Genomic DNA, 13,076 nt, shown 5'->3' on the forward strand with positions numbered 1-13,076 from the left:
GACCAACCTATTTAGGCAAGTCAACTTTATTAGAGCCCTTTCTCATTATCTACCCAGATCAAACTGCAATTCAGTTGGTTAGAGTTTGACATTTTTTGACACAATTCAAGAATCCGACACAAACTCAACACAAAATTAGCAAATTGTGATTTAGTAGTTTGATCCATTTAATTAAATAAGTCAAGTTATGGTTTAACTTACATAGTCTTATAGCCATGCCTCAACCCGACTTGAGCTCAACACACGACATAATAAATTCAAAATTGAATTGTATAATCCATTAGCGATGCTATTTAGACTGTCGGACCAAAGCTTGTACTAGGACGTTTCTCGGATCCTTCCAACACGTCTTATATTTTCCAGATTATTCCCATATATAGAAATGTTTTAAGGGGACAAAAAAGTAGAATGAAATTAAAGAAGAAAGTTGTCATGATTTAGGCTCCTAAAAGGAAGAGTCCCAATACAATGAACCAAAGAGTCTATGTGTGCAAATTCTCGGTTTCTTTCATCCCCCCCTTTTTGGTCCCCCGTACTATGACATTTCCTTGTGTTCATATCTCAATAAGCTAGTGGATCCCACCGCTAGAAATTGTTATTTGATCCTTCAAGGAATTTCCCCTTTCTCCCTACTTTTCTCACCCGTGACTCTCAAGAATCTCTACCAAACGTGGTATTGAACCCATGCAACATTGGGCAGGTGAAGAAAAAAAGATGAATCAAGAAGAAGAAGAAGAACCCAATGCATCATAAAATTCAACTTCCTCATGCAAACCTGTATCATTGCTAGAAATAGAATCCAGAGCAACTGAACTCATCTTACTTCATTTTTCTTATTTTTCTTTTTGGTTTTTTGGATGGGACTTCAAGAGAGAGAGTTCAAAGATGTCAAATTGGAACATGTTCATAGGAATTAGGAAGGAATAAGATAGTCTTACGGCTCTTTCAGTTTGGACTAGTAAGCACCAACAGCCTCTCAAGAAACAATCCAATGATAAATGTAAGAACACCAACCTAGACACAAATTGTACCTATGGATATGATTAACAATTGGACAAATTGCTCTCCTTCCAACTTGCTCCTTCTGAACCAACAAAAATTCCATTCGATACATGTTGCTTAGTATATTAAACCTATAAACAAATCTATTTTACAGGACTGTCGTTGAGAACCTCAACATTTGACCATAAGAAACAGTTGCATGTGATTCTGATTCAAAGACCTCTCCCAATATTAAAACCAAGCTGTGCCCACAAAAAAAGAACGTACCACCAATCAACCCGGAGAAGGCAATTGTATATCACAGGGAATGATCAACCCTGTCGGCAGATAAAAAGAGGAAAGACCTCCAACCGCGCTTCAAGCTCACATGTACACTTAGGCTTCAACAGCAGTGACTGTTTCTTCATCAGTAGAATCGGGTTCTTCTTTAAGATCTCCATTCATTGCCCCTGTTTCAGGTTCCTTTTGTGTCTCAGCATAAAGCAGCTTCTCCCTGAGCTTTACTGTAATTTCATCTCTTACACTTTCATTTTCAGCCAGAAACTTCTTAAACGCATCCTTGCCATGGAAATTCTGGTCATTATAATTGTAAAATGAGCCAGACTTTGAGAAAAATTTGTATTTTACTCCCAAGTCTATGAGCTCTGCTTCCCGACATATGCCCTTGCCAAACTCGAGCTCAAATTGGACAGTTTTAAATGGAGGGGCAAGCTTGTTTTTCACAATCTTCACAATAACTTGGCTTCCTATAGTCTGCAAAGCAAAACAACTTCATCAGGATGCACGGATCAAGAAAATGTACCAAAATGAAACCCATTTAATCAAGGACTGTTAAATTAGAGTCTTCAGCCTTCCCCATGTTTTGTAGATGTGGGGATTGGAAAGAAAGATCAAGATCTACTAAAACACGGTTCGCTCAATATGATAGTAAGAGGAATATCACATGAGATATCATACTGCACGCAAGTTACACAGCATAGCATCAAATCCTTTTGATTGTTTCTCGCTGTAATAGAAGTTTTTACATCCCCAATCACCAATAAAGGACAAATTTGTTCAAGTAGCTGAGAGTACAAGAGTTGAGAAGACAGAAAATTCCAAATCCATCAACATTTTAAGGACTCACCACAAACATGACTAATGACTGGTGACAAAACTCAAGTATACATGATTCAAGCCTAAGGTTCAAAGGCCATTAATTGTGGAAAGAGAATTTCAACATGAAAAATGACTGCATATATAAGTTAAGTCCATTTGGCCCGCCCTACGATTTTGCCGGTCAAAAGTATGTTTTTGAACAAAATCACGGAAAGCATCTTGTTTGGGAGTGCGTCTGAAAAAAATGGTAGTTTTAAAACATGAAAAAAAAAAAAGAAAAAGGTTCAAATCGCAATTAAGGGGGTGGGTTTTTAAAAACGCACGATTTTAAAGGCCAAACTGTGATCTTACCTATCGCTTGACTGCATTTTTAAAAATAGTGTTTCATTAATAACGTTTTGAAATCACTATTTTTGAAAACGCATGCTTTAAAACTGCTAAACCAAATGGACCCTAAGAAATTAGAATAGCCCATTTCAAGCCCATCAAATGAGTTCAACTACACATGCAGATAGAGTATACATGACAGATATCACAACAGCCCCTACAAATACAATGTTCAAATTCAAGAGTGAAACAAATGGATGAAATGTCATACCTCTTCACCCTTCTTGACAAGCCCTATTCTCCTAATATTTAGGCGCACTGAAGCATAGAATTTCAAGGCATTACCACCACAGGTAACTTCAGTGGGCCCACCAAATCCTCCAAAAGTAGAAAGCTTCGCTCTTACCTGGAGATACATAAATCAAATTAGGGAGGTCTCACCATAAAACAGACATGATTATCTGCCATTGAGAAATCAGGACAATCAAACTGCTTTTATGAGGACACATCATACATACTTTTTTTTTTCTTTTTTTAAGAAGTAATCTTAGTCAAACCCTAAACACAATACAATTTACATCAAAGGCATCAGACATGTAAATTCCAAACCAGCCCCTATAATTAACAAAGAATAAAATTACATTAAGTTGGGAATGCCCGGTTGAACAACAAAAAATAGTACAAAAAAATATTGGTCCAGGCTGACCAGGTCCAAGGTTAACCCAAGCTCATTCCATTTACTGCACCTCAGAAGATGCTCAGCCCAAGAGCAATTATACACATGCCTCTCATCTCAAGCTCAGCCATCAAAATAATACAACAACAGGCTGTGCCTGTGATAGTATAACCAAAAGTGATACCTGATTTATAAATATCAATATAGTCTGTGATAGTGATAAAGAGTGGCTCAACTTCCGAAGTGCCTGGCTCATCAATCTAGCCTGCATTGCCATGTGAGCATCACCCATCTCGCCATCGAGCTCACCTTTAGGCACAAGGGCTGCTACCTGCCACCAGAAATAGAGCTATTAATGTCGGAGCAGAACATTAAACAGCAGCTAACAACTTGAAAATGAACAAAAAAAAAGTAACCCATCATGTGTGCTTATGCCACATATGTTGCTACAAAATGCAAGTAGCAAGAAGATCTTTCAAAAAAAGCCTAATTAGATGATAAGGGAATCACAGAATACGTAGTTAGAGAGAGGAGAAGAATATGACATCCTAAAAAGATTTTGCAAGAAAGTAATAAGCACATTTGTGCAGCTACCAACAATGAATTTGAATACTGCCAACAAAGATCTTGAATACCAAGCAAAATAAGCTCGAGCCAATTGAGCACCAAACTTACACTGTCAACAACAACAACATCGACTGAACCACTTCGGATTAAAGTGTCCACAAGACTGAGAGCTTGTTCACCACAATCTGGTTGCGAGAGAAGTAACTTGTCAGTTTTCACCCCAATAGTTTGGGCCAGTGCTGGATCCAGAGCATGCTCAGCATCAACGAACACACAGTAACCTGCATAGAAATGGCATGAAACAAACTCAATTTCCCTTAAAGAAGCTATAGAAAAATTCTTTGAAAAGGAAACAATAATTAAAAGTTCACCAACAGTATTACTATTATATCTGTGCATGGTTGATATGGATTCTTCATTATTAATGTATGAGAATGCAAACCCAGAATATCTTATAATGCATAATATCTTCCTAAAAACCATTGTGTTTTTTGTTTGAGTATCCACTTTATAGATCAAAATGATGATATAATAGGACAACCTATGCTTGCTATTAAAATATAACAATCTAATCAATGAAACGAGCCCATTTTTTTAACAAAACAATTAGCAAAAAGCTAAAATTGGGATCGGTGGTGGAGGCCAGGATAGACAGCATCAAATGGAATGCACCACCCAACTAACAGTTAAACCAATATATGGAGAAACTATCTGCACAGAATCAGGAGATTTAAAAAGAAAATGTCCTTCAAACAGACTTTATCATGTTCTGTAAAAACAAACATAAAAGCACACTCGCACCCACTAACCCAAACTCACAAATATAAAATACGTTGCTTAAACTATTGTAGTGACGTATAGTAACAGATGTCCTTTTACCCAGTTATTATTAGTGATGAAGCTAGAAAAAGTAACTACAAAAACATATAAGAATGACCTCCTTCCTTTTGTGCTTCAGCAATTACATGTAGAGCAAGAGTAGTTTTCCCAGAAGCCTCCGGCCCATATATCTCCACAACACGTCCCTACAGAGATCCGATAAAGGCATATTATGTGCAGCCGAAACATATCACACAGGTGAAATAAACAGTCTGTTCTCTGTCTATTTCCATCCTTATGCTCACACGAAATACATATCCACTCATAGATATATGCATTATATACATAAAAATATCTGTGTATGTAAAACAAATATTATACATATATAAGTGAAATATGTAACATAATATTTAACTTAGAGTAAAGAGGTTTCTAACTTAGGTGACTGAAAGGAAAATATAACAGTGGCAGAAAATGAAAGAATAAGATCAATAATTAGCGTACAGTCACTAAAAGGAAAAGGGCTGAAAACAACATAAGAAACAAAACCAGCAAACCACCCAAAACCTTTTTTTTTTAAATTCCCAGCAACCTAAATAATTTGCATTAGACAAGGAAAATTGAATTACACTGAAGAAGGTCAAGTTCCACGAATTTTCATGGAACAGAGCTGATACCTTTGGAAGTCCACCAGTCCCCAGTGCTGCATCCAGAGCAAAAGAACCTGTGGATACCACTGGGACATGCCTTGAAGGGGATGACAGACCAAGCCACATAATAGATTCCTTTCCAAATGAGGATGTAATCTGATCCAGGGCTTGTTGTAGGGCCAAATCTTTCTTCGAAATGTTATCTTCACTGGACTCGCTTCCATCTGACTTAGACTTCTTTCTACCTTCAGGAAGATAGAAACTGAGATTGTTAACGATCCACTTATCAAGACATGCAACAAAGTTGAAAATGCTAATTCTATATTACATTCACTCAGATTTTACAACAGCAGACAGAATCAAATCTATCTTACATGTTGCATCTAACCATACTACCAAGATAAATTACACTGCACATTATTCATTATCATACAGCATGGTAATTGAAAACCAGAAATTTAATTACATGTTGATTGACTCATGCCTCTTATAACATGCCAAAACATGGAAATAGAGTTACACAACAGTATTGACAACAAAATCATAAACTTCAGAACTCCCAAACTACGCTTTTGTCAAGCAAAGTACTTTCAGCACCTTTACTAGCGAAGTCGCGAAACTGAAAAGATGTCCCCAATATCCCTGTCCTAAAGCCCTGCACAGATTTGACAAATAAATAATCAGCTAAAATGAGTTAATTACAAATGCACGAAAAACATAAACTATAGAAGAAGCATATAAGACCCTGAAAAAATATTTATACAAAACATACATTTTCTTGAGATAAACAAACACAGAAAAAAGACATGCCCATATTTCTACTTTCCCATTTGATTGCCCGGAAAATGAAAGCCCAGAAAGGGTTTAAAAAACAAGAAACTGTTGCAAGCACTTCTGTTTTTGTTTCTTGGAAACAAGCTAACTCAACTCCATTGAGCCAGCCAGTTGCAATATGCTCCGTTGAATGGAGATAATCGTGTTTTTGGGTCCAAAAACTTAGTTTACAAACTTCCATTTCTGAAACAGTCCTAAACTTTCTTGGTGACCAAACAGGGTGTAAAAGCAACAGGGTCCCAAAACAAACATTAAAAAAGAAAAGCTCTAACAAATGGATGGAGAGAGTAACCTCTGGAACGAACAGAGAGCGTTTTAGAAAGGAAGCGCTCCGAAGAAGCCTCGCCATAGACGGGTACCCTCCACCCCCAAAAGACAGCTTCTTCGGAATCGAAATAAAAAAGAGATAAACCGAACAGAAACTTAACTGTCACAAATATGCCTCTCCATGCACGTGCAAGTATGAGAAACAAAAAGAAGAGAAGAGAAGAGAAAGAGAAGACAGAGAGTCTCTGGTTTTTAGGGTTGTTGGTTTGGTTTCCCGTTTCCCTCCCTTTTGTGAGTCACTGAGTGTGAGTTTATTGCAGAGTGAATAAATTGGGCTGTTTGGGCCGTATGTGCTGTATTGGAACTGTGGGCCTCATTTTTAAGCCTGGAATATTCAAGGGCCCACCATTCTTGGGCTGATAGGTGTAATAAAGAAAATGGTAAAAACCCATTGAGATAAACACGTAAGTTTCAATAATGCTACATACTACACGTAAATTTCACAAATATCTTTAGAAAAAATTGATGGGATGATGAGTAATGCTACATATTACACTTAAATTTCACAAATATCTTTAAAAAAATTGATGTGGCCAGGTCTAGTAACCATTGAATATTTCTTTTAACAATGGTTGATCAGATATTTATTAGACTCTATCACGTCAGCTTTGCGAGATATTTATAGGATGTTTGTGTGATATGTAGCATTAGTTGTCAGACTTCTAATGTTTAAAGAGATATGTTATATACTACACTTTTTCTTTTTTTTTGAACATATCTACACAAGGGTAAGAGGAAGGGAGATTTGAACTAGTGACCTCTGCTTTATGAGGCGTGTTTCACAGCCAATTGAACTACTCCTTATGAACATATACCACACTTTTAGCTCACTTTGTTGATCAATTATTAGATTTTTTTTTTTTTTAACAATGACTAATTGATAGTGTCACATCAATAAAGTAAGATAAAAGTGTAGTATATAACCTTACTCATTTTTTAATAATTTGGAGTTTTTAACGTGGCATGACTCATTCATACATGTCACTATATTATTGGATGTGACATGAAGCAACGTTAGTATCTAACAGCCCCATATGATGTCTTTTTTATCAAAGGTTGAATTGATCATCAGTAAAAGGCCCTACAATCCTAAACTTTTTCTACTTGAAAAAGTGTAAATGCAGCTTTACATGGAGTATGAGCGCAGAGCGCTTGAGTAAATGATGTGCTCCCTAAACAAATAGCTTTATCTTTATTGGTAGAACTTTTTTGGACCGTGGTTTCTTAAAATTGGGAATTTCACCCAATTCCTCCTATCCTTTGTAATTTGGAAAGGGGATGTAAGGAACCTAATAAAACAAGGCCCTTCCCTGCTCGAGCCTCTCTCTCACACTTTTTTTTTTTTTTCTAATTTAAAATTTTCCAATTCATTTTATGAACTAAGAATATAAAATTCCCCAACTTGATCTGTCATCCATTACCACGTAAGGCTGTCATCCAGCAGCCCATCATCTCATCTTGAAGAACCAGCTTTCTAGTTTGTGATTTGCCCGCCAGCAAAGCAGCGACTAAAAATAGACCAACCGAACCTCTCCACCCCACAAAGCTCTATCTCTCTCTCTCTCTCTCTCTCTCTCTCTCTGTCTCTCTCTGTGTAACAGGTTACTGACCGTTACCGGCACCAAATAATCGGTAATGGTAACGGTCAAAATAAACTTAGTTAAGATGAAGTCGGTGAAATTACCGACTACCGTCACCGATTCCCCCGATACCCACTCCTAATTAGGACGCAACTTTAGTTTAATAAACTGCCACATGAACCCTCATTTTCATGAATAGGAAAAAACAAAAAACAAAAACCTCATTTTCATGAAAGAAAAACGTACAAATATTATCATTTTCACACTTTTAAGTGCAGTCCTTGACGTGTCAAAATCAAATTTTAATAATAATTTTTATACTAGAAGCATGCACCTAAAAGTGTAAAGAAGTTGTGTATCATTTATCTTTCATATAATATGAACTGTCACGAGTTGTAAGACGGTTGTACGAGCAGCATCTCAACAACTCATGGAATTAGTAGAAAAAACAATGCCGACAAAAATAGCAAGACCAAGACTGATGTCTTTCCAAGTCAAAATAGTAAGCATCGCATCAGGAGATTTTGACATGCACAGAATATTACTAGGAGACTAAAACAGAATTAACACCATATAGAATTTCAACATCAACGACTTGCTAGACTAGTCTAACCACCCACAACAGTCGATCACACAATTAGTCGCAAAATGTTGAAAAGATAATGCTAGCTCAGTAACAGGTCAAACCATTCAAGAGAACATGAGAGCAAACGGAACACAAGGGCTACAAAGACATATCTATGTTTTTGTTTGTTTGGATAATACAAAAACATAGATATATACTAGAAGAGTTTCTGGAATCATTCACATTCAGATGACCATTACATGCATCAACAAATCATAGCACATCTCTCATTAATATAAAAACCAGTCTCTTCAAACCAACATGAACAAAAAGGAGAAAAAAGGCTAAAAATCATTCATCATATGACATAAGGGAAAAAAAAATATAGGAGTAAAAGGAACCATCCAAAATCGCCAGAAAACCCCTTTTTGATCAACATTGCAGTGACCCCATCACAACTCTCATGCATTTAACATTTGCTACAACAAACTCTTCTAGTCTACTGTTGCTTGCATTCTGGAGGGCGCTCGCCCTGCTGACCATCTGCCGCTTGTGTTCTTCCACTCTTCTACAGATTATAACACCATAAGTGATTAGGAAATTCTGGTTAAATTAAATGCAATAAACAAAGAAAAGAAAAATAAGAGCAATTGGGAATAGTTTTATATTCTTCTGAAACGGGCACCCAGGGGAAAAGAGGGGGGGGATGGGAAAACAGGTATCACACCTTGTGTCCAGCTGATGACTGCAGAAACATTCCAAACCAATTTAACAAATAATCATTAGTACCAGTTTTTAAAGCAAAAATTAGAAATAAATTCTCGCAAATCCAAATTGCTTAAACACTTGCCTTCTTTTTGGTCTTGCTTTCATCTTCATCTTCATCGTCGTCATCATCATCTTCTTCATCTTCCTCATCCTCTTCATCATCATCATCCTCTTCAACATCATCATCTTCATCATCATCCTCTATGTCTCCAAACTCATCTTCCTGAATAGCCTCCCCCGTAAACCATGACACAGCATGGGGGATGATCTTGTCTCGAATAGTTGACCTATAGTATGAAATACAAGAATACTTCATATGGTGACTTTAAGATTTCAGTTCACCACTATAGCCACAGAGCTTGAACAGCATTTCCATTTAAAACGAAAAAAGACATACTCACCCAATGTCATAATCTTGTTCCATTTGATTTTGCAGCTCCTCAGCCTGACCAAAAAAATCAAAACTAACGTCAAACACAATCAAAAGTCAATTATCATCAACCATTTCTCAAGATGTTGTGATTTGGTCATACAGCATCTTCTTCAATATCTTCATCATCCTCAGGGACTTGAGGTGGACTGAAAAAGTTGAAGAAACTCTCACAACTTTCAGTTTTAGTAATTGGCTTGGCATTCTTTGATCCCTTCTTAGGCTTCTTCTTAAGGAGCTTCTGTGTCAAGCATTTTCCTGCATGCCATTCAATTTCCGTCCTGAAAGGCAACAAGGACCAATCAAATAATTGTTGTAAACAAGCCTATAAAATAATCAAACTATGAAGTCCGAAAAAAAAATTCAGCAAAATAGCAAGGTAGGATCCAAAGTTACCCAATCGCTTTCTCTAAAATAGGTTCATCTTCATCAATCATGTGATATGTCTTTGTCAACACAGAGTTCTTGAAATATGGATTGGTGTCAAAGAAAAACTCAAGCTTGAACCCCTTCGGATTGTCTATCCTAGACCACTTAATATCTTTGAGATATTTCAGAGCTCCTTCATCACGCTCAGTTATCTGATTGCATGAAAAAAGGAAACCACAATTTGACATAGTCTTATAGAAGCATCAAATACAATAAATTATTATACACCATACTAACCTCCTCAGCTAGCACTTCATTATTTTTCATTGCAGTGAGCCAGAAATCAGGAACTCCTTTCTCTGCATGAACATGTAATTCAGCATCAAGCTACAATGAATCCCACCCCCAATTTTTTTTTCATGATAACTAATTCAAATTAATTAAAAGCACAAAGGAGCGCAACTCTAGTACACAAGAAGTATAAAAGAGAACCACATTTAATATGGAAAAAGAAGAACCAAACTGCAAAAACTCAGAAAAATTAGAAACGGGCAATCTAAACAACACTACCATCCATGTATACAAGGATTGGAACATCTTCTTTAAATAACTTTGCCATCCAAAAATAATTTCTCCAGTCTTGGTTTAATTTCAAGAAGGTACCTTCATCAGCTTTATCCTCTCCTTCCTTTGCAGCATCATCTGTAACTCCTTCAGCTTCAACAACAGCATTTACAATCTCATATCGCTGCAAGTATTTAGTAAAATTGATAAATATGTTAAAAAGATGACCACTTATCAATTACTTTCAGAGTAATTAAAAGGAAGTCAGCATCCAAGGCACTAAGCATGGTGAAATACAAGCAATTGGCTTGGTTCAATAACATGGAGGCATGTCTCATAGGGGCCTAACTATAGGCCTCAGTAACAAATTGTAAGTACAGAATGCAACAACAAAAATATTCTACAAATTCTTTCTTCATTTTTCACAACATTTTCACCTAAAAAAGAATGGACAACAAGGAGCATGAAGTGTGTGTGAGAGAGACAGAGAGAGAGCCCGACCAACTCTCGTCCTTAGTGCAGAATATAGACCAGTATGATACCTTGGTGTATAGTGGTTGATACAACTTTTGATATTTGGCTTCAAGAGCAGCTCTCTCCTCAAAAAATTTTGCCTCCAATTCATCATGGTGGCTCTGTAATTAGAAAAAAAATTAAAAAACTCTATATTTTATGATATGAATAGATCAAGTAAAGCAAAAACACAACACCGCATAAGACAAAAGGCATGTTCATGTAATTTATTACATGATGTATGAAACAACAATAATAAAAGCAGTCTCATAGAAAAACTTGAGATTCGATAGTACTAAAAGTTTGTATGAAAATCAGAAATGCAACACATTTCAGTAGAAAGCAGCAGGAGGGATCTTTTAGATGTATTAATTGCCCATTGCTATGTTCTGAAAGAGCAACAAGGTCTTCATAGAGAGACTCACCGATATACTTAGCTCAATTGGACTTCCTCAATTTGAGTATGTTGAAAACAAGAAAAAAAATATGAATACTGAACTGGAGTTAGATTTTTCCAGTGTCTTATATCCTAGTATGGAGTTCAATGATCCTAGACATTGTGCATAATTTTGCAACGTGTTAGTTCTTATGGCAAGATCATTTTATGTGAATCACACGCAAGTGCCATTTGTTTGTGACAGACTTGCATGCTCTGGATACACTCAAAATTTTGCTAAACCTACCCCTAACACAAAACAACTTCGAGATCTGTTCCATGCTTAATTAACTTAAATTGAATCAAAGTCTATTTGCATTCTCTCACAACAACTAGAACTTATCATGCATTTTCTAAACGAATATACTCACAATTTAATAAACAATATCACATCATAGTTTAATAAACCACTTCCACCAAAGAAAGTTGAATGCACAAGCACAAGAACATAGACATGCCTGGATCTCTTTGAGAACCTCGACACGCCTCCTGACTTTCGGAGATAGACTCTCTAGCAAATCGGAGTGCTGCCCAGCCAGAGACTGAATCTTATTCTGCACAAAACACCACGAAACCCTAACATCATCAGCAAATCAAACCCTAAACGCAAAGATAAGATGACAGAGAAAAAAATTTCCTGCACAAGAGAGTCCAATCAACAACCAGCTAAAATGCTTAATTGAAAAAATAACATCCGTACAAATTGAAGCTCCCTCTTCATTTCCCGTTGGATTCTAAGCAACCAAACAGAGACATCTATACAATAGTTCACTAACCTTGAGAGCATTAACGAGGCCCGCTCGATCCTCCTCGTTGAGAGCTTCGTACATAAAATGGCCAAAAGCAAAAAGCAGATTATCATATAAGATGCACAACAATCAAAGACAAAAAGGGAGAGATTAGGGTTTCGTAGAAGTAGAGATTACCGGCATTGAGATCGGACATGTTGAAGTTGTCCTTTTCGTTGCTCATTGTTTGGCTATTAGAGCTGCGAGGGTCGAAGAAGAGATGGAAGCAATGGAAAGCTAAAACCCTAGCCTCTCTTTTTAAAACCTGCTCTCTTTATCACTGGGGCACCGCTTAGCTTTAATTTTTTTTTTTTTTTCTTTATTTTTTAATATTGAGGAAAAGGTGTTGGGCTGCATTTGCAAGCCCAGAAACTTCGAAGTGGAACCATATGCATACTAGACAAGTTTTTTTTTTTTTTTGGGTAACAACATCCTAGACAAGTTAATGCCCTTCACCATGGAAATGAGCTTTTTCTTCTATCCATTTGAGAATTGAGATATATTTATAAATTTTAGGGTTTATTTAAATTTGCAATTTCAAAATAACGATTTAAAAAAATATGCAACTTGAAAAGCATAATTTAAAAAAACATAGTTAAGTGTAGCAATTTTGAAAACACATATGTTCTACGTTTTTAAAATCGCAATTTTTTAAAAATGTCATTCCAAACGATCCATTTGTTACAATTTAGTTTAAAACCGCACTTTTTATCTACAAAATCATAGTGTCAAACACACCCTTAATAAAATGTTATGGGTACCA

The 13,076-nt window shown here is 36.4% G+C and overlaps 2 protein-coding genes across 2 annotated transcripts; both read right to left on the reverse strand.

The window, feature by feature from the left end:
* Window positions 1-979: 979 nt before the first annotated feature.
* Window positions 980-6,521, reverse strand: LOC132165391 (DNA repair protein recA homolog 3, mitochondrial). Its single transcript, XM_059575926.1, has 8 exons — window positions 6,266-6,521; window positions 5,737-5,794; window positions 5,167-5,384; window positions 4,608-4,695; window positions 3,779-3,951; window positions 3,288-3,434; window positions 2,699-2,833; window positions 980-1,755 (listed from the first exon to the last, which is right to left on the reverse strand). The coding sequence occupies exons 1-8, from the start codon at window positions 6,320-6,322 to the stop codon at window positions 1,378-1,380; spliced, it is 1,254 nt and encodes a 417-aa protein (XP_059431909.1). The 5' UTR covers window positions 6,323-6,521; the 3' UTR covers window positions 980-1,377.
* A 2,185-nt stretch (window positions 6,522-8,706) lies between these two features.
* Window positions 8,707-12,589, reverse strand: LOC132165392 (nucleosome assembly protein 1;2). The gene is made up of 12 exons (XM_059575927.1): window positions 12,452-12,589; window positions 12,302-12,345; window positions 11,984-12,079; window positions 11,119-11,211; window positions 10,676-10,760; window positions 10,310-10,371; window positions 10,040-10,224; window positions 9,747-9,924; window positions 9,615-9,658; window positions 9,296-9,500; window positions 9,173-9,190; window positions 8,707-9,013 (listed from the first exon to the last, which is right to left on the reverse strand). Exons 1-12 carry the CDS (start codon window positions 12,495-12,497, stop codon window positions 8,945-8,947), a joined length of 1,125 nt encoding a protein of 374 aa, XP_059431910.1. The 5' UTR covers window positions 12,498-12,589; the 3' UTR covers window positions 8,707-8,944.
* Between the last annotated feature and the right edge of the window lie 487 nt (window positions 12,590-13,076).

Source organism: Corylus avellana, chromosome ca11, assembly GCF_901000735.1.
Source record: "Corylus avellana chromosome ca11, CavTom2PMs-1.0".
Lineage (NCBI taxonomy): Eukaryota > Viridiplantae > Streptophyta > Magnoliopsida > Fagales > Betulaceae > Corylus > Corylus avellana.

Bases quoted from the DNA above. Each gene is read 5' to 3' on its own strand.
- LOC132165391 (XM_059575926.1), bottom strand. From the start codon at position 6,322: ATGGCGAGGCTTCTTCGGAGCGCTTCCTTTCTAAAACGCTCTCTGTTC. The intron at 4,696-5,166 runs GTATCAGCTCTG...GGATCTCTGTAG, and splicing joins GGACTGGTGGACTTCCAAAG to GGACGTGTTGTGGAGATATA. The intron at 1,756-2,698 runs GTATGACATTTC...TTTGCTTTGCAG, and splicing joins TTGTCAAGAAGGGTGAAGAG to ACTATAGGAAGCCAAGTTAT.
- LOC132165392 (XM_059575927.1), bottom strand. From the start codon at position 12,497: ATGAGCAACGAAAAGGACAACTTCAACATGTCCGATCTCAATGCCG. The intron at 10,761-11,118 runs GTATCATACTGG...AAATACTTGCAG, and splicing joins ATCAACCACTATACACCAAG to CGATATGAGATTGTAAATGC. The intron at 9,925-10,039 runs GTAACTTTGGAT...GTTGCCTTTCAG, and splicing joins ATTTTAGAGAAAGCGATTGG to GACGGAAATTGAATGGCATG.